The sequence below is a fragment of the Daucus carota genome, chromosome 3, assembly GCF_001625215.2.
Source record: "Daucus carota subsp. sativus chromosome 3, DH1 v3.0, whole genome shotgun sequence".
Lineage (NCBI taxonomy): Eukaryota > Viridiplantae > Streptophyta > Magnoliopsida > Apiales > Apiaceae > Daucus > Daucus carota.
Genome location: NC_030383.2, coordinates 45,331,649 through 45,351,740, shown reverse-complemented (window position 1 = coordinate 45,351,740; position 20,092 = coordinate 45,331,649). Strand labels below are relative to the sequence as shown.

Here is a 20,092-nt window from a genome sequence, read left to right as displayed (position 1 = left end):
TCCTTCAATCATTCTAACCTTACTATTTTAACTATAATTCTAACTCACATGTTTTGGAAGGAATGCTCATTCCATTTCAACATCATGTTTCTTCACAATCTTTCTCACAAAAAAACTAACTACATTCATATTTTGTCGTCATTATCTCATACTTTCTTCTTTCTCCTTAAAACTACTATATAATTTTCCATTTCATTCTCTCCTCATTTCATTCCATGAAGTGAACACAACCTTAATATTTATGTTTTCATTTTGAGTAAACGACACGAAATACATGACTAGACTAGATGTAGTGTTGGTTTTTTGTTTATCCTTTGGGTACACGACACGAGTTACACGAAATAAATATAATTTTATGATTAAATATTAATATGTAATTATAAATATGTATATTTATAATAAATATATGTATATTTTCTTTAAAATATGCATAGTTTATAATATTGTAACTATAAATGATTTAAATGTATATATTTCATATAATTTTATATATATATACCTAGAAATTTAATATTTATATTAATATATGTATTTATTTAAAATCAATTTTACATTAAACACGACTCAAAATAAAGATACACAACACGAAAATAAATGAACCCTAAATAAATTGCTTTTGTGTTTATTCTTTTGGGTACACGACACAAAATGATATACTCCCTCCGTTTCAAAATAGATGTTCACCTTTAAAAAAATCACACAGTTTAAGAAAAATGGATGTTGATAAATTAGATGAATTATATGACTATAACATGTGGTATGAGATTGATCTAGGAAATATAAATAAGAGATATGTGGAGTAGAATTGACTTTGGAAATATGATTTTGCATTGAAAGTTGAAATGGACAACTAATTTGAAACCAAAAAATTTCTTTAAAGTGGACATGTAAATTGAAACGGAGGGAGTACCACATAAAACTATTATATACGAACGAATTAAATCACTCGGAGGTATGAAATTAACCTTTTACTTTTGTTGAACCTAGATAAAACTTTGTCTTGCTCGGATTACTCGGGACTTTGGAGGAAGAGAAGAGGATAGGAACGGACCTGTCACGGAGATGGCTTTCGAATTCATTATTATTATGGAGAAATAACAACCATATTCTATTACCAGTTGTTACTAAATATTAGCCACGTTCTTTAAGTCAAGAAAAATAAAGATTATAACTTGCCTTGCTCGCAGAACATGATAGATCCGCGATTCGAAATTATAATAATCGAGGGAAAGATTAGGTAGAAATGATAATTAGTTTCAATATATGAGCTGTGGACCTGTGGTTGCTGTTTTTCTTGAATTAGAGCATCTTCAACGGTGTTGGTTATAATTGTTGGCTAAATTGAACTTGTAAGACATAATGTAAAATTTGCTGAACCTGCAAGACATTTTGCTTCAATGGTATTGGCTATACTGCTTGGCTGTAATTTAAAAATATTATGTTATTTTATTTATTTTTTTTAAGAAAAAATATTATGTTATTAATATTTTAGATTGTTAAAATAAAATATATCAGTTTAATATGGTAATAAATGATGTGTAATCTTCCTACAGATTTCTTACAGACCTGTAGAGATTCGACAAATATAGTCATCCGTAGGAGGTTGGTTAAAATTATAGACAACATATTAGTGTGGTTGGAGTGCTATTTTTTGAGGACGCTGGCTATATTTTTTAAATTTGGAATGCCAACTCATTTTTTAGCCAAAGATTTTGCATGGTTTGAGATGCTCTTAGCCGCCTGCATCCGCATCGTTCATATACATTTGAGGAGTAATTATTTATAAATAATGATCAAATTGTAGAATCTGATTACGTGATCTATGACAACAAGTTGCCAACGTCAGTAGTAGAAAAACCTCCGCTTAATTTACGATGGTCGACCCTATACATAAATTTAGAGCAGGTCCAGTAAGTTAATTAAAGGGTTAATTATCAAGTTGGTCACTGAAGTGGATTTAATGTATCAAGTTGATTATTGAACTCAAAACGGTATCAAGATGGTCACTAAAGTTATTATAAATATCAAATAAGTACCTTAAATTATGAGTTCAAGCAGTAAAAATATTATTTATAAAGTTTTACACATTGGGGGTGTTTGGAAGTTAGAGGTTTGGGGTAAAATTAGAGGTTTGGGGTGTTTCAGAGGTTTGACCATTTCAATCCGCTAATGTTAGTGTTTGGTAGTTAGCGGATTGAAATAGAGGTTTGGGCTCAAAAAGCTAATTTTTTTTTACTAATGTGGCTTATAGCCTTACAATTTGAGTATCTGTTCTAAGATATTCTCGAGATGAGCCAAAGTCGAACTCAGGATCTGGCCCAACAGAGGATAAGCCCTTAACCACTTGGATTATCCAATCGTGCTCAAAAAAGCTAATTTTCAAAAAGATAGTTTGAGGAACTTTTTGGGTTAGCGGTTTGGGTATGTGTCACAAAAAGCTCATCAAACAGCTATTTACCAAACAGTTTTACAAGAAACCGCTAATTCAATCCGCTAGTCAAAACATCTATTTAAATCAGCTAGTCAAAACATCTCATTCAATCCGCTAACAACTAACCGCTAACCGCTAATTCCCAAACAGGGCCATTATTTTTAAATGTTATCACAAACAACTAAAACGTTATGACTTCTAGTATTTAAAATAATATATTTATATTAAATCAAATTTATTTATTATCTATATTTTATTATATAGTTATTACTTTGTTTTAATTTAAAATAAATAATAAATAAACTTGATAAAATCTAAATATATTATCATAAATATTAGAAGTCATAACATTTTACTTGGCTTTGGTAACATTCAAAAATAATATGTAAAACTTAATAAATAATATTTTTACTGCTTGAACTCATATTTTAAGGTACTTGTTTGAGATTTATGGCCACTTCAGTGACCATCTTGATATCATTTTGAGTTCAGTGACCAACTTGATACATTAAGCCCACTTCAGTGACCAACTAGATAATTAACCCGTTAATTAAATGAGTCCTTAAAATCATATATACTCCCTCCATTTTGAAATATATGTCGTTTGACTTTATTGCACGTATTTTTAAGTCCTTTAACTGCATGTGAAAAATTATTATTTTTTAAAATTAATTTTTTTGAATAAAAATACAAATCATATATTTTTATTCAAAAAAAGAAAATATCAAAAATAATGATTTTTGACATGCGGTCAAAAAACTTAGAAATACGTGCAAAAAAGTCAAATGACCTAAATTTCAAAACAGAGGGAGTAGATAATTTATCAATAAAGAGGCACTTTAACACTATCCTAATGATAACCTATCTCAATACTCTCTCTGTCCCTTTTTAGTTGTCACATTTCTATTTTTGTTGATCAAATTGACAAACTTTTGACCAAAGATTATAAGTCACTTTTCATTATTTTAAAAACTAAAAATTACATCTTAAACTAGATTAAAAGTTATCCTCAATGACATATTTTCTTTTCTTTTTTCTAACTGATAAAAAATTAATAAATTTCAGTCAAACTCTGGTCAATTTGACCAGCACGAAACCAAATGTGACAACTAAAAGGGACGGAGGGAGTAGCATATTCTTAAATATTTTAACCATTACTTATTTTTTGATAACCTCTGGTCATTACCTATTTAATATTTATAAATAAAATATTCATTTTCTTCCTTCTTTCTTTGTCTTTTTCCTTATTTTCCTCTTCTCTCTTTCAAATTTATTATTAAAATATTAATAATAGACAAATATAAGAATTGTTATTAGAGTTTATACTAAAAGTAAATTATCTGAATCATTAAGATTCACTAACATTTATTATTTTATAATATTAGCAGGGATTGAGATATATATCGCTCGTTTGGTTTAGTTTAAAAAAAATGACTTCTTACTTAAATTAAAAAAGTTGAGTTGAATCAAGGAGCAAATAAGTTAATAAAATGTTTGGAAAAAAAGCAGAAATTCTGGATAAAAAAAAAAATAGCATTCTCGATTTTTTAAAAGTACTTTTATTTATTTGCATAAATAGGTTATAGGTCAAAAAAACAGAAGCGATATGCTTCTCCGGCTTCTACTAATCTATTGAACTTGCCGCCAGATCTATACAGGATTCACATCACACATGCCTCTGCCCGGTTTTGGACGAAAAAATGAAGAAGAAATATTACTCCACCCGCACGCCACATTAATCCAAGGGCCGCCTGCGCACAAATATGGGTCAAAGATTCGAAAAGTCGCTAGAATAATCGGATTTATTGATATATATTAAATTGAGGGGAAATTTGATTTTTTTACTCACTCAATTTATTGGGTTTTCAGAAACTTATCTTTCAATTATATATTTTTTTTACCTACTATTAGGTTTAGATTTTTTCTTTCATCACTAAAGTTAGGTTCAGATATGATTATTAGCATTATATCAATTCTTTGTAGTATTTTTAAAATATACTAATAGTTTATAATATTTTGATGACTTGATATATGTCTGTATAAAGATATAAATATACTTCACATAATCAAATATTACAAGTTATCACTATGTATAAAGAGCAAGTCCAACGGTGTTCTAGGTGGAACTCTAAATATAATATAAAAAATTACTTATGTCCTAGTAGTTTATGATATATTCTACTAACTTCAACTCCAACAATGTGCCTTATTTTCACTATATGTTTAATATTTTATTATCAAAGGTTCATTTTTATCATTGAAACGTAATATAAAGTAAAGAGAGAAATAGAGTGTTGGTAGGAATTTATTATAAAATATGAGATAGGGCAAGGAGAGAGAGTGCTTCAAAAACAAGGCTTGAAAGGGTTGTACTAGTGATATAAGGCACCACTAGGACATTGTTGGAGCAACTTTTTTTATCAAATGCCTTAAATTTTAACTTAGGACATGATATAAGGCTTCTCTTGGACTTGCTCTAACGATGCTACAAAAAATTATCATAATGCTAGTAATCAAATCCGAACCTAAGTCAGTAACTAAGAGCAAGTCCAACAGTGTCCTAGTTGGAGCCCTAAATATAATATAAAAAATTATGTCCTAGTAGTTTAGGACATATTCTACTAACTTCAACTCCAACAATGTGCCTTATTTTTACTATATGTTTAATATTTTATTATTAAGTTCACTTTCATCATTAAAACATAATATAAAATAGAGAGAGAAAGAGAGTGTTGGTAAGAATATATTATAAAATATGGGATAGGGCAGGGCTTCAATGGGTTGTCCTAGTGATATAGGGCATCACTAAGACATTGTTGGATCAAGTTTTTTCATCAAATGCCCTATATTATGATTTAAAACACTAAATAGGGCAACTGTTGGACTTGCTCTAAAAACAATAGCAAACCTGATATTAATGTGCAAAAAGAAAAAAAAATTAGTTGAGTGACAAATTTCTAAAAACACAATAAGTTAGATGACAAAAATATTTATTTTTCCTAAATTAAAAGCAAACATTTAAATGTGAGAAGAAAGACAAAATATAAAATATCGATTAAATTGGGTAGAGTTATTAGATACAAGTATAGAAGAACAGAATGAAGGTTTTAATTTGTGTTTCGTAATTCTTTTTATTAGATACAAGTATAGAAGAACAGAACTGAAGGTTTTAAAATAGAGATCGTTTGACTTTTTGACACATATTTATAAATTTTCAATTTTTTAAATTAAAATATTAATTATATAATTTTAGTAAAAAGTAAAATTTTAAAAATAATTTTTAAATTTGAATTTAGTATTAATATTTCAAAAAGTCAGAATATTATGGACTCACGATCAATAAAAATAGCTAACATTTTCCCATAAGTACTCCCTCCGTCTCAAAATATATAAGTTCTTTTTGACTAGTCAAATTGACTATATTTTAACTGAAATTTATAGATATAGTATAATTGAAAGTTTTTTTAAAAAAATATCATCAAAAGGTAAATCAAGTCTATTTTAATATGTAACTTTTTATTTTGTAAAACAATAAATAAATATTTTTCAATAATTTGTCAAAAATTTGTCAATTTGACTCTTGGAAAAAAAAAGACTTGTAAATTGAGACGAGGGAGTATAATTTTAACCAAAAGGTGAGATAACGTGGTATATATCATTATCATTACACATCCATCAAACAAACAATTACTGAGGTAAATATATATATAGGAGAAATGTGTCAACATTTGTATTAGGAAAAAAAAACAAAAATATTTTTGATAATAATCTCGATAATTTTACTTGCACCCAAAGTGAGATGTTATTGTGCTGCTATAATTATCCAGATACGATTTCCTGTTCTTTTTGCCGTTGCTTAGCTTGACAATGATTCCGAGACGTTTACTATTTATGCTTTGATTAAAACCTGACTAATTGAATTTTATCTATATCTTTAATCTTTGTTCTGTGCGCTGAAGTGACCATATACATCTACATGAGGAAACTTTGCAGTAGTGAAAGCATAGTGCACCACTTTTTATTTATCAATACCAATGAAAAATTGAACAAGAGAAATGAAGTAAATAATTAAATTGCTAATTTGTTCGAGAGAAACAACAATGATTTAATCGACTAATTAGCTATGCGGATCTTCCTTTCATCAGAAAGTAGCTTGGCAAAGCGAGTGAGTGCATCAGAATTAGTACCTTCTCCGACCACAGGCTCAAACGCTCCGGTATCAATATTCACTCTGGCTACTGACTTCTCCAGCAGCTTATTTCCTATATCAGCAAGTGCCTCCATATTTGTTGTGGTTGCTATATCAGCTGAAGTTGTATTCCCTATAAGATTATCATCCTGAATACGCAAATAATTTTTCTCAGCTCCCAGGGATTGAAATAGTGAAGAAACTTGAATATCGACCATATCAGCGCTTGAAGCGCTATAGACATCGATCAAAGGCGTGGCACCCTTGTCAAAAATCCAGTTGATCGGACTCCATTGAGCAACCATGCTTGCATTGTACTTGGCCTCGAGCTTGGCTGCGCCAGTGCCTAGTGAAAGGACTAACATCTTTGTAGTGTCCATGGGCTTAATGTCAATAAACTCAAAGTTTCCTTTCAATATTTCATTGAAAATTTGTGTTAACGCCACTTGAGTCTGAAATTTAGTTTCAAAACAAGAAAAAATAGTTTAGGAAGATCAATCTATTTTTATGAAATTAATTAAATTGCAGTCAAGTAGGAAAATATACTGGATTGTTTGCAGCGACTCCACCATCGATAAGATTGAAGCTACGTGTCGTCCCATCTTCATATGTGGTCTCAAAGTAGTGTGCTGGTAAAATCGTGGGAGCTGCAGAAGTGGATATGCAGACATCCGCCAGTAATGCATTCTTTGAAAATTTTACTCTGGCCTGCAGAGAAATATTTTCCGATTCAGAAATTATATCTGTAAATTGTAAAAGCATTAAAGAGAATGGCTTACATCACTTGTAGAGAATATTATTGGTTGAAGAAGTTTGATGTCGAAAGTTGGAATGATCACATCAGTAAGGGTCCGGTTCGTGGTCATGTTGCCTAATAATTCCCTTATGATGGATCTTAGGTACTTTCCGTCGTACTTTGGCCCTGTAGCTGAGGCACTGTAAGATATATCAAAAAATTGATTCCATCAGTTCACAAAAACATGGCATGCGAGTCAAAATGAGTACTTTAGCCCTCTCAAACGAAAATGACTTGAATGTGGTAAAGAGAATTATACTTGTCCTGTGGGAAGATTTTGGGTCCATGCTCAAAATAAAATTTGTTAACGTCGCTGGCAGCGAAGAGAGGCTTGTTATCTTTATCAGGAGCCGCAAGCATTGCAGTGACCAGGCCACCTGTGCTTGTTCCAGATATCACATCGAAGTAGTCTGCAACTCTTGCATCCGGTCCATCCAGTTCCTGTACACAAAATGTATACATAATCAAACTATTAGTCTATACTAGTTTTCTAGCACACTACATAAATTTGTATAGAGCATCCATGTGGTGGAAGAAGAGTGAAGACCTGAAGCTTGGACTCGAGAAAGGCGAGAATGGTTCCAGGGATGATGCCTCTGATGCCACCTCCGTCGATACTCAGAACAGTGACGGTGTTCCCTTTTGTTGTTCGAACAGCAGGTGGTTTAGTTGCACATTCATGAGCACTTGCTAATGCAAGCAGTAATGCCAATACCAAAAATCCTGTGGCCTTCATGTATATTTTCTTGTTTTATAGTCAATATCAAAAAATGTGAAGAAGAAGCAGCTTAATTTATATTGCTAGGACTTATGAGTAATTGAAGCTAGAAAGGGAAATACAACCATACAAATTTATTTTACATCTCTTTAGTTTATATAAGGGTGTTGTGCGTGTGAATATAGTAGCTACGCAGTTTGTTCTTGGGACATACATATCTTGAATTGAATCAAACGTGGAAGTCCTGTTTTCTCTTCTGGCAGCCCAAACAAATTTTGAACATCTTATTTTAATATACAAAATATGATCCGGACGCTATTGACCGGTGCGAAGCAATTTACTGTTATTTACGTAGTTCAAAGTCACGTGGTTTCTGTCTTATTTCGTTAATTATAGGAGTAGCAATCACGTTGTCATTTAAGTCTTGATAATACTCACAATTGAGTTGACTTCATGCGCAACACAACAAAGTCAGAAAGCCTACCAGCTCCATTTTTATATTACCGAGTTCTAACCGAGCGCATTTTCAACGCGCTATGAGTTTTTAGTTTATAGTACGAATTTTCAAGTACAAAAATAAAAAATATTATTTCAAATAGAGTTTCAAAAACTTTTCGAAGCAAGCTGCACAAACTCACACGATAACTGTCAAAGGAGAATACTTGGCTTTGTATAGCAAAACACTTATGCACGTGTGTTACCAATGTATTGCTCCAACACCCACGCGTGCAGGGGTGTAAATCATGGGCTTCCGAGAACTATTCCGAGACTTTGGAAAGCTAAAGCTGAAGGTGTTGCGTAGCATCGCCAACCGTTTTATCCTGAGAATTCGGATTTTGGTTTGTATCATCCGTTTAATTTGTCTGCATTCGTTCTTATACACACACAAACACATATATTGTTTTGTCTTCTTTCATTCTTATACACACACAAACACATATATTGTTTTGTCTCTTTTCGTTCTTATATACACACAAACACACATATTATTTTGCACATATTGGACAACAATAACAGCCGACCATATCATGTACCAAAGGACTCCATCGGCTGAATGGACTCTGCTGCCCAAGAATCTGATTTCAATACACATGCTTTCAGTCTGTTGCATATGGATCGCTATTTATTTATCACAATATGCGGAAATAATGAATACTAGCTCTTATTTCATGCGTTAGTAAACAAGAAGCGACGCCAAATTTACTGCAAGCTTATCAGAATCACACAACGAGCATTCAGCTGACTACTAATCAGCTAGCCGGTGTGACTGTTTATCATGCTTACTTTATTACAACAATTGCTCAAATACAAACAGAAACCACGGAGTAGAAATGCTTACTTATTATGCATTACAGCTATAAGTATATATCCTCACGCCCTCTAAATGTCATCATCCCTAGTTAGCTAGCCGGATCTTCTTTTCATCGGAAAGTAGTTTGGAAAAACGAATTAGAGCATCAGAATTGGTACCTTGCCCAGCCACGGGCTCAAAGGCTCCTGTTTCTATATTCACCCTGGCTACTGACTTCTCCAATAGCTTGTTTCCTATGTTAGCTAGCGCCTCCATATTTGCTGTGGTGGCCAGATCAGTCGAACTTGTATTCCCGATAAGATTATCATCCTGAATACGCAGATAATTCTTCTCAGCTCCAAGGGCTTCAAATAGTGAAGAAACTTCAATGTCAACCATATCAGTGCTTGCAGCACTATAAACGTCGATTAAAGGCGTGGCACCCTTGTCAAAAATCCAATTGATCGGACTCCACTGAGAAACCACGCTTGCATTGTACTTCTCCTGAAACTTAGCTTTACCAGCTCCAAGAGATACCACTAATAACTTTGTAAATTTCCCTTTTAGTATTTTGTTGAAAATGTGTGTTATGGCCACCTGAGTCTGTGAAATGTGGATTAGTTTCGACAATGAGACTTTATTCAGCTACGTTAGTTGGATATTGCAATTCTGGGAAATTGTAGTACTGAGAGCACATAAATATTACCGGATTGGTAGCAGCAACTCCGCCATCTATGAGATTGAAATTGCGTGTCTTCCCATCTTCATATTTAGTCTCAAAGTAGTGTGCTGGAAAACCAGTAGGAGCTGCCGTTGTGGCTACACAGACATCGGCTAGTAATGCATTCTTTGAAGATCTTGCTTTTGCCTGCAAAATCAATTTAGCCACTAGAGAAAACATAAATTATAGGCTGTAAATAATCACTACTTCTTAAAATATTGGCATACATCACTTGTAGAAAACATTATTGGTTGAAGGAGTTTGATGTCAAAAGTTGGTATGATCACATCGGTAAGTGTCTGGTTCATGGTAATGTTGCCTAATAATTCCCTTATTATCAATCTTAGGTACTTGCCGTCGTACTTTGGCCCCATGGCGGATGCACTATAAGGTACAGCAGAAAATTTTTCATCAGTACCTTGGTTGAATATGAAAGCTAGTCAAGTTATTTCTTTTTGTCCTCTCACAAATGGATAATAAATAAAATTACTAAAGAGGAGAAAGGTGATAATGTACTTGTCGAGTGCGAAAATTTTGGGTCCATGCTCAAAATAGAATTTGTTAATGTCTTTGGCAGCAAAGAGAGGTTGGTTGTCTTCATCAGGAGCTGTGAGAATTGCTGTGACTAGGCCGCCTGTGCTTGTTCCAGATATCAAATCAAAGTATTGTGCTATTCTTGCATTTGGTCCATCCAACTCCTACGCATATATAACATTGTAACCAGATTATTAGCCTATATTATTGGTTCCCATCCCAATTCATTAGCATACAGCTTATGAAAGAAGAAGAAAACCTGAAGCTTGGACTCGAGAAAGGCGAGAATGGTGCCAGGGATGATGCCTCTGATGCCCCCTCCATCGATGCTCAGCACTGTCACGGTCCTTCCTTGTGTTGTTTGAGTAGTCAGTGGTTTATTTGCACATTCGAGAGTTGTTGCAAATGAAATTAGCAACGTTAGTACTAAAAATCCTGTTCTCTTCATCTCTTTTCTTGTAGTCCAAAACAGCAAAGACGTATACACTATGAATATGTAGCTATTGTTAGATACCGATATATATGATGACTTTCGCTTACATATCAGAGTTCATAAAATATATTTGACCAACTATTTTATAACAGCCAGAGTTGTAAAGATCTTGAGCAGATTTTCTGTAACATGGGTGCATGTTATGAATTAAGTAGTGGTCAATCGACTTCGTTTTGTAAATGACTCTCGGCACTGTCAAACCTCATATGCAGATTCAAATAAATAAATAATGTTGATTAATATAGACATCATGTGTTTAGTTTTAGTGTTGGAGATACCAACTTTCGTATCACCAGACATCTGAGAAGTATTTTGGTTACAAAATTGAAATCCCTATCATTTTTCTATAAAAATTTAGCAAGTTTAAGTATAAACATGTATCATTCACTCACAAATCTCACTGACGATCGCTCCCACATCGGTTATTATCAAATGACATTAAGATATTTTAGAACCTGCAGACTGCAGTACTTCAATTTTAAACTCTGACAATTTAGTTAATTAACTTGGCTTTAGGCGCAAAACATGGCAGTCCGCGAAAACCTACCAACCTTTTTAGTGGCAGTTGATACTAATACAATGTATACTCTGATTAGCCGCGTATATTATATGCGAGTTACACATCTATCAAATCGAACTGAGTTCAAGTTAGTTAAACATCAACTAATCCAACTGAGTTCGACTTTAAGTGTTATTCGAATTGGACTTTTGTTCTTCAGAAGTTCAAAACTATAGAAAAACATACTGTATTATGATATGGAGAAGTTCACTACTTATGCTATGAGCCAGATTTTCTGTTCCCTCAGGTGACGTTATGGTGCATCACTTTTCATTTATTAAATAACTCGGATATAATTTTTAGAAAGACAAAAAAAAGGTATCGCTTATTTTGTTGAAGCCAAGAGAACAGAGCAATTGAGTCCAGCTGCATTTTGTCTGAGTGAAACAACAATCATCCGGTTAACTAATTAGCTGTGCGGATCTTCCTTTCATCTGAAAGTAGCTTAGCAAAACGGATCAGAGCATCGGAATTGGTACCTTCCTCCTCCACGGGCTCATATGCCCCTGTATCGATATTCACCCTGGCTACTGACTTCTCCAGCAGCTTGTTTCCTATGTCAGCAAGTGCCTCCATATTTTCTGTGGTTGCCAAATCACCTGAAGTAGTATTCCCTACCAGATTATCCTCCTGAATGCGCAAATAATTTTTCTCAGCCCCGAGGGATTGAAAGAGCGATGTTACTGCAATGTCAGGCAGATCAGCGCTTGAAGCACTGTAAGAGTCGATAGTGGGATTAATCCAATCGCGGGGACTCCATTGGGAAGCCGTGCTTGCATTGTACTTCTCCTCAAACTTGGCTGTACCAGTGCCGAGTGATATTACTAATATTTTTCTAGTGTCCATTGGCTTGACATCCACAAACTCAAAGTTTCCTTTCACTATTTCATTGAAAATATGAGTTACGGCGACCTGAGTCTGAGCGGAAAAAAATTAGTTTCCAAGGATTAAAAACGGTTTCAAGTAACGCTGATTTGATATTAGGTACAAATTAACTTAATTCGCACTCAAGTACAAAGGATTTTACCGGATTGACTGCAACCACTCCACCATCGATCAGATTGAAGCTGCGAGTCTTCCCATCCTCGAATTCAGTCTCAAAGTAGTATGCTGGTAAAAGAGTAGGAGCTGCAGATGTACCTATGCAAGCATCTGCTAGTAATGCATTCTTAGAAGTTTTTACTTTTGCCTGTAGTAAAATTAGAATAAAATAAAAAGATTACATAAATTATTTGTCATCATAAACAACTTTGAAAAAGACTAGTACTGTTAAGACAGGCATACATCACTGGTAGAAAACATTGTTGGTTGAAGCAGTTTGATGTCAAAAGTTGGTATGATCACTTCTGTAAGGGTCTGGTTCATGGTTATACTGCCCAATGATTCCCTAATGATCGATCTTAGGTACTCCCCATCGTACTTCGGCCCTTGAGTGGAGGCACTATAAGGTACAACAAAAACTGTTATCCGTCAATACTTCAATTCATGTGAGCTAGTCATCTAACAATTTGAAATAGTAATGAGAAGTAAGGTATTATTAGCTAGGAAGAAATATACTTGTCCTGTGGGAAGATTTCGGGTCCATTCTCAGAATAAAATTTGTTAATGTCTTTGGCAGCAAAACGAGACCGGTTATCTTCACCTGGAGCTGTGAGCATTGCAGTGACCAGGCCACCTGTGCTTGTACCAGATATCACATCGAAGTATTGTGCAATTCTTGCGTCGGGTCCATCCAATTCCTAAAAAAATATTTGTATATAATCAAACCATTAGTCTAGGCAAGTTCACAATTTAGTAGTTTACTAGCATACTGCATACATTTAAAAAGCATGCAAATTGTGGGAAAAAAAAAGACCTGAAGCTTGGACTCGAGAAAGGCAAGAATGGTGCCCGGGATGATGCCTCGAATGCCACCTCCATCGATACTCAGCACCGTCACGGTCTTTCCTTTTGTTGTTTGAGTGGCAGGCGGTTTATTTGCACACTCGAGAATAGTTGCTAAAGAAAGTAGCAACGACAGAACCAAAAATCCTTTTATCTCCATGTGTGCTCTCTTGTTTGCAGTCTATATTTAGTCCAGCAAGAATGCCACAACTGGTACTTCATACATTATACATCCTTCACTATATATAGGCATGGCTGACCGGTCTGACTTGGATCGGTATTCGGTTATTGTTAATTCAGTCAGAGAGGCATATGTGAAATCCGAGCTTTAATAAATTACTACTCTCTGTCTCCTTTTGCATGCCCTAGTTGAAAAAAATAATTATCTCAAAATACTTGTCTCATTTCTTTTTTCATTCGAATGTTTTCCCAAATACATGGGTATAATTTGTAATTCTACTTTTTGTTCACGTTTTTTAGTTTGGTCTTTTTTTATTCCGTCACTAGACTATTACTTAAAAAACGACTCCGATTTGAATTCGATCTTCTGCTGGACATTGGTTTTACAAACTAAAGCAAATACTAAGAAAAAGACACCTTGAACCACCGCCCTATGTCTTCCTCTCCGTCTCGGCGAACTGACATTTATTCTAATGTTCCATCTCTCAAGAACTTCATCTCCCCTAAAGTTTGTTCTTCATACATACATATATATATATATATATATATATATGAATATGAGTTTTCTCTCTTTTAATTAACTAGCTCTCTTTGTTATTCATTGTTTATATATCTTATCAGTAATTTAATTGCTTATAAAAATTGATTAATTTGATCTTTGTTTTTAGTTGCTTATAAGGATTGATTAATTTAATCTTTGTTTTTAGTCACTTATTATATTATATTGGTAAAACCTTAATTTTTGCACTTTCTTTGGTTCCTGGTAGCGAATACAAGTTTTCATTTAACCACATGTACACATAGATAATTTAATTTAATACATTTACTGGGCAGACAATAAAATCAATACTCAACTAGTTTTTTCTTAATATATGTAATGTTTTCAAAAAGAACTGTAAAAGGGACATGAGTAATAGCTTACTCATACAATGCACCCATGTCATTTTGAAATATATATATATATATATATATATATAGGGCATTGCTCAAAAAAGAACACCCTTAAAAAAAGAACATCACAGAACACCTCAAACAAATCTTAACCGTTAATTTAGTTTTTGATCCAACGGTGTCTGGTAAACCCGTTATAATACACATAACTGTTCGAGCTCGAGGTTGAGCTGGAGGTCGAGCTCGATTTCATCTCCGGCGCGACTCGATTTCTTCTCCGGCGCGACGCGATTTCTTCTCCGGCGCGACCTGATTTCTTCTTCAACGATCTTCTTGTATCTTCTCCGGCGCGATTTGATTGCAGTTAAAGTGGGATCTTGATATTATGCCATGTCTTCTTCTTCAAATCAAGCTTTGTTGTCTATTTTCAGTGTCGATTCTAATGGAATCATTGAACGCACATCAGGTATCATGGATTTTGTACTAATGTCATGGATTACTTTGTTTTGTTACAATTTTATGTTTATGTTATAATTAGTTTGATTCCATGTCAGATTCTAATTATAATCTAGAATAATTTTGCCTTATCAAGTGATTCGAAATTCATCGAATAGATTTTAGTTTCTATGTTATAATTATGTTATAATTAGTATGATTCCATGTTAGATTCCAATTTTGGGTTTGTAATGGTAAAATTGATTAAATATAGCAAGCCGGAAAGCAGTAGTAGTAGTCTAATTCCCACACAAAGCAATTTCTGTTTTGAATGGTCTAAAATTAATTACATTCAGGCTGTAGATACAGAGATTTGCTGCTTGTGATTTGATAGTGATCTCATCCGTGGTGCTTCTGTAACCAGGAACATTGCATTCATGATTTGAGCTTCTTATCAATCTTGTCCTGTATAAATTCTCTATTGGATTCTCTCTCACACATTCGATTCCGTTGATTCCTGCTACTTCTAATTTGTATATCCCATTCTTGTTGGTTGTTCTGTTCACGCAAAATGTTATCTGCTCTCTTGTTCTCGGAGAAGTTGCTTGAAACCTGCACTCTATTTTCACTTCAGCACCTATATGTGAAGTTGCTTGTAAATCAGCACCATATATCTATATATAAAATTAATTTGACAACAACAACAATAATAATAATAATAATGACCTGGTAGGAAGTAGCTGTTCCTGTAGATATGTAATTAGCATGATTGTTTCATACAAAATTCATTAATATTTACTGATGATATTTTAATTTTTTAATGTAGGTAATATTCCTCAAACTGGTGAAGGCAACAATATATTGATTGATACTGGGTGTGATTCCACTGCAAACAATGAGGTTGAAGAATTTATAGAAGGTTTTGATGATTCTTTTAGTAAGAATATTCAGTTGTGGATACCAAACGTAGCTAATACAGATTTAAAACCTTATCCTGGTCAACGTTTCAAAGATACTGAAGCTGCTTACAATTTTTATGCCGAGTATGGAAGAAAAGCAGGTTTTGATGTTCGCAAAGATACACAAAGGGTTAGGAATGGGATTATTATCCACAAACATATTGTTTGTTCAAAATCGGGTAATCTAAATCAGTCAACAAGTATGAATTCTGATGATAATGCAGAATTGTCTCGTATATCTAGTAGTGAAGGTAGCACAGTTAGAAAAAGGAGGAAAACAGCTACAATGAAATGTGATTGCACTGCAAAAATTGTGGTAATGTATGATGGGAAGAAGGAATATGTTATTGATCGTTTCATTGAAGGTCATAATCACTCAATGGCATCTGATTATGCGAAGCAATTCCTACGTGTTAATCGCAATATGAATACTGTTCAAAGAAAATTTGTTGTTGATGCTGCTAAGTCAAATATTGGGGCATATAGGGCACATAGTCTTTACAAGTCGTTGTGTGGATCCTATTCAGATGTAGGAGCAACTGCGAAAGATTTTCAAAATTGGATGAGAGACGTTAAATTGTATATCGGAAAGAGAGATGCAGATATGTTGATTGAGAAGTTTAAAACAAAAAAGGAGACAACTAATGGTGGTTTTTTTTATGAGTATGAGACTGATCCAAATGGGCATTTGACTCGAATTTTTTGGGCTGACGTGGAAGGTCGTCAAAGTTATGAAATTTTTGGAGAAGTGGTTTCTTTTGATGCTACATATCGTACAAATAAGTGAGTTCTCAAAATTCAAATTATCTATTTATGTGTTTATTTTGGTATTGTTTAAAAGGTTTTTTTATTGTTAATTCAAATTATCTACTATAAGAAGTCGAGTGCCATCTGTTATGCGAGCTTTATGAGCAACATCTTGGCTGCATTATAGCTCAATTGGCCTTAATATCCTTCGACCATTAACTTATGGTTAATCAGTTCACAAAGATGTAGCATATAATAGTCTCAAACGATCCAGGAAATTGCTAGAACTGGATAGATATAATATTACAACAACTACCTTATCTCAATTTAAGTCCTGATGTGTGAGATTAAAGTATAATGAGATAATAGTTATGTTTTAATTAATAGTAAAATAATGTTTGCTTGTTACAGGTATGGTATGGTTTTTGTACCCTTTATTGGGGTTGATAATCATTGGAAAAGTGTGACATTCGCTGCTTGTTTGCTTAATCACGAAGATACACCAAATTTTTCTTGGGCCTGTGATATGTTACTAAAAGTTTTCAAGCGGCCTCCAAAATGTATAATAACAGACCAATGTCCAGCAATGAAAATTGCAATTGCTGAAAAGTTTCCAGATTCTATTCATCGTTATTGTATGTGGCACATTATGCAGAAGTTTCCTGCCAAGGTACATTTTTTTGATTCTATTCTTGATGCTTCTTAAACACGCACTAATTGCACTTAGATATCTCATTATGCCTTGCTTAACTCAGGGTTCTCGCTTAACTTATGGACTTAGAAACTGATACTTTCTGTTCTAAATTAATCATTATATCTATGTTTTATTTGTCAAATAGTTACCCTACAATTTCCATATCATAATATGACCTCCATTTTTATCATATTTTCTTTTATTTTCTTCCATAAATTTAATGGAATACAATTATTTAAGTGGTTTAAATCATCTTCTACTGAGAAAGATACTACTGACAATTGTTATGTTCATGCTTGATGTTGGACTTAGAGAAAAGTTTGCAAGAGTTGAGCCATTTAACCATATTTGAAAATATCTAGCAATTATAAAAGAGACCATTATGATCTGTTGTCGATTAATGTACAAATTATCTTAAATTATCTTAATATAGAAAATTGAAAAAGAGTTATGTTTCCTTTTTCATATGATTTGAGCTTGCTTTCGTTAATATTATAATCTGTTACAACTTTTTAGTATCAAATATGCTATTTGTTGCTTGATTGAGTAGTTGACAATAAAGTTTGGCAACCAGTAGTACCATTCCCCTGTTTAGAACTTAAATAGCATTCAAAACTTTATTATAAACAACACCCGATTAATTATTGATATTAAAAATAGACTGCACCATATACATTATTATTTTAACTAACAATTTTCTTTATTTTTACATGCAGATTGGTGTTCTTTTTTGTGCAGAGTCTGAATTTATGAAAAAGTTGAATAAGTATGTGTGGTCTTCTCATTTGACAGTTACTGAATTTGAAGCTGGATGGTCTAGTATATTGAAGGAGTTTCAATTGACTGAGCACATTTGGCTGAATGAGATGTATGAAATGAGGAACTCTTGGATTCCTGCTTTTTTCAGGGATAAACCGATGGGAGGGTTATTGCGAACTACATCAAGGTCAGAGAGTTCAAATATTTACTTTAATCATTTTGTGCAAAAAGGGGACACACTTTCAGAGTTTTACATGTGCTACGAAAGTGCGATTGATAAACAGATTCATGAAGCTAAAAGTCTAGACAATAGAGATACTTCCGTCCCGAACCTTACAACAGAAAAGTTAATCGAAAAATATGCAGCTCGACTTTACACGAGATCGATATTTCATAAGGTTCAAAAAGAAATTAAAGCAAGTTGTTTTCATATTCAGTTGGGTGGACAACCAATCATAGTTGATGGAGTCAACAAGTATGTTGTCAAGGATAAATTTTTTCAGGATAGTTTGTTTGAGGTTCGATTGTCATTTTCAACAAATGACGTATCATGTTCTTGTCAGCTTTTTACAAGAGTTGGATATTTGTGCCGCCATTGTTTTTTTTGTCTTGCCCTTTGGGGTATTGAAGAGATTCCACAACAATTCTTGTGTAATCGATGGATGAAAAATGCAGTAGATAGATTTTGTACCTTGAACTTGGGTGACGTGGTTGGAAGTAGTGAGGGGTGGAAGACTAGAGACACGTCAAAAAGAATTTGGAATGTATTTCAACGATGTCTCGGAGATGCATGGAATGATAATGATTGTATGCAGTTTTTACTAGAAGAGATGGAATCATTGAGTATTAGAATGAAGAACAAGGTAAAGAATCCATGCTCATCAAAGGATGACATACTCCAAGAAATGTATGGTGTTAGACCTTCAAGCTCAGTGACTGTTCATCCACCATTGCAAAGCAATGACAAAGGCTCCCGCAAGAGAATTATGGGTGCTGCTGAAAAAAGTTGGGACGGCAAAGACAGGCCAAAGAGGCTTTGCAGAACATGTAATTCATTGGGGTACCATGATTCCAGAACCTGTCCGTTGAAAGCTCAACAACTTAAACAAGATAAATTACCAACTCAGAATCAGTAGCATCAATATGATGCAAATTATGTGTTTTCAAATTGAAAACAGACGCCACTACACTATACATTCTGGAAATGGATTTTAATTAACTTTTGCTATTGTCATTTATTACTTTCATTTTGTACATTGAAAAAAGTTTTTGATAATTTTTATTCATATTATGCAGTTCTCATCACAATAGAAGCAAAGTTCTTTCTATCTCCTCCCTTCCCTTTGACTATAAGTGAAACTTTTAGGTTTTACTGTAACTTCACTTGATTTAAATGGTGCCAGCAATGTAGCTTTTTTGGTACTGGTTGTAATCTGTTTTAGTACTATCCTTGCGAGTTGTTGGCTTAGAGAATCCAAACATAGAGTAGGTACCTTCTTTAGCTGGCTACGTAATGAATACTCATAGGATCTTGCCAACTTCAGGGCTTGTTCCAATGTTCCAATGTAGCTGGTTTAGTAGTCTGATTATGAACATAGAGTAGTTGTGATTCTTTAAGTGTATGACTCCATGTTTGATTCTAAATTTTGTCTATCTGTGTAGTTTTATATATTTGATTCTATTTATGATTCTACATTTCATATTAGACATGTATTTTAATTATGATTCTATTGTAAATGAAGTTTGAATTAGTTGATTTTATTCATGAATCCAGCTTCTTTAAATTCATTTAGTACATAGAGTACAAATGT

The 20,092-nt window shown here is 33.4% G+C and overlaps 3 protein-coding genes across 5 annotated transcripts; 1 reads left to right on the top strand and 2 right to left on the bottom strand.

Moving 5' to 3' along the window:
* Positions 1 to 6,423: 6,423 nt before the first annotated feature.
* LOC108211060 (patatin-like protein 1) lies at positions 6,424 to 11,224 on the bottom strand. Of its 3 annotated transcripts, none has more exons than XM_064089023.1 (5): positions 10,940 to 11,179; positions 7,676 to 7,857; positions 7,400 to 7,556; positions 7,167 to 7,328; positions 6,424 to 7,072 (listed from the first exon to the last, which is right to left on the bottom strand). In XM_064089023.1, exons 1-5 carry the CDS (start codon positions 11,126 to 11,128, stop codon positions 6,545 to 6,547), a joined length of 1,218 nt encoding a protein of 405 aa, XP_063945093.1. In that variant the 5' UTR covers positions 11,129 to 11,179; the 3' UTR covers positions 6,424 to 6,544. The 3 variants fall into 3 exon arrangements, with proteins under 3 accessions (XP_063945093.1, XP_017238037.1, XP_017238038.1); XM_017382548.2 differs by lacking the exon at positions 10,940 to 11,179 and adding an exon at positions 7,964 to 8,273; XM_017382549.2 differs by lacking the exons at positions 6,424 to 7,072; positions 7,167 to 7,328; positions 7,400 to 7,556; positions 7,676 to 7,857 and adding exons at positions 9,273 to 10,028; positions 10,132 to 10,293; positions 10,374 to 10,530; positions 10,663 to 10,844 and having other exon boundaries at positions 10,940 to 11,224.
* Positions 11,225 to 11,903: 679 nt separating this feature from the next.
* On the bottom strand, positions 11,904 to 13,821 carry LOC108213377 (patatin-like protein 2). The gene is made up of 5 exons (XM_017385166.2): positions 13,588 to 13,821; positions 13,290 to 13,471; positions 13,017 to 13,173; positions 12,760 to 12,921; positions 11,904 to 12,650 (listed from the first exon to the last, which is right to left on the bottom strand). Exons 1-5 carry the CDS (start codon positions 13,774 to 13,776, stop codon positions 12,138 to 12,140), a joined length of 1,203 nt encoding a protein of 400 aa, XP_017240655.1. The 5' UTR covers positions 13,777 to 13,821; the 3' UTR covers positions 11,904 to 12,137.
* Positions 13,822 to 14,922: 1,101 nt separating this feature from the next.
* On the top strand, positions 14,923 to 19,578 carry LOC108212534 (protein FAR1-RELATED SEQUENCE 5-like). Its single transcript, XM_017384260.2, has 4 exons — positions 14,923 to 15,153; positions 15,949 to 16,864; positions 17,240 to 17,498; positions 18,239 to 19,578. Exons 1-4 carry the CDS (start codon positions 15,078 to 15,080, stop codon positions 19,415 to 19,417), a joined length of 2,430 nt encoding a protein of 809 aa, XP_017239749.2. The 5' UTR covers positions 14,923 to 15,077; the 3' UTR covers positions 19,418 to 19,578.
* The last annotated feature ends 514 nt before the right edge of the window (positions 19,579 to 20,092 follow it).

What these genes read in the sequence shown, in the direction of transcription:
- LOC108211060 (XM_064089023.1), bottom strand. Translation starts at nt 11,128, where the DNA reads ATGAAGAGAACAGGATTTTTAGTACTAACGTTGCTAATTTCATTTGCA. An exon ending in TAATATTCTCTACAAGTGAT is followed by an intron (nt 7,329 to 7,399) that starts GTAAGCCATTCT and finishes ATTTCTCTGCAG; the next exon opens with GCCAGAGTAAAATTTTCAAA. An exon ending in GAGTCGCTGCAAACAATCCA is followed by an intron (nt 7,073 to 7,166) that starts GTATATTTTCCT and finishes ACTAAATTTCAG; the next exon opens with ACTCAAGTGGCGTTAACACA.
- LOC108213377 (XM_017385166.2), bottom strand. Translation starts at nt 13,776, where the DNA reads ATGGAGATAAAAGGATTTTTGGTTCTGTCGTTGCTACTTTCTTTAGCA. An exon ending in TTCTCGAGTCCAAGCTTCAG is followed by an intron (nt 13,472 to 13,587) that starts GTCTTTTTTTTT and finishes ATATTTTTTTAG; the next exon opens with GAATTGGATGGACCCGACGC. An exon ending in GAAATCTTCCCACAGGACAA is followed by an intron (nt 13,174 to 13,289) that starts GTATATTTCTTC and finishes TGTACCTTATAG; the next exon opens with TGCCTCCACTCAAGGGCCGA.
- LOC108212534 (XM_017384260.2), top strand. Translation starts at nt 15,078, where the DNA reads ATGTCTTCTTCTTCAAATCAAGCTTTGTTGTCTATTTTCAGTGTCGAT. An exon ending in AATCATTGAACGCACATCAG is followed by an intron (nt 15,154 to 15,948) that starts GTATCATGGATT and finishes TTTTTAATGTAG; the next exon opens with GTAATATTCCTCAAACTGGT. An exon ending in TGCAGAAGTTTCCTGCCAAG is followed by an intron (nt 17,499 to 18,238) that starts GTACATTTTTTT and finishes TTTTACATGCAG; the next exon opens with ATTGGTGTTCTTTTTTGTGC.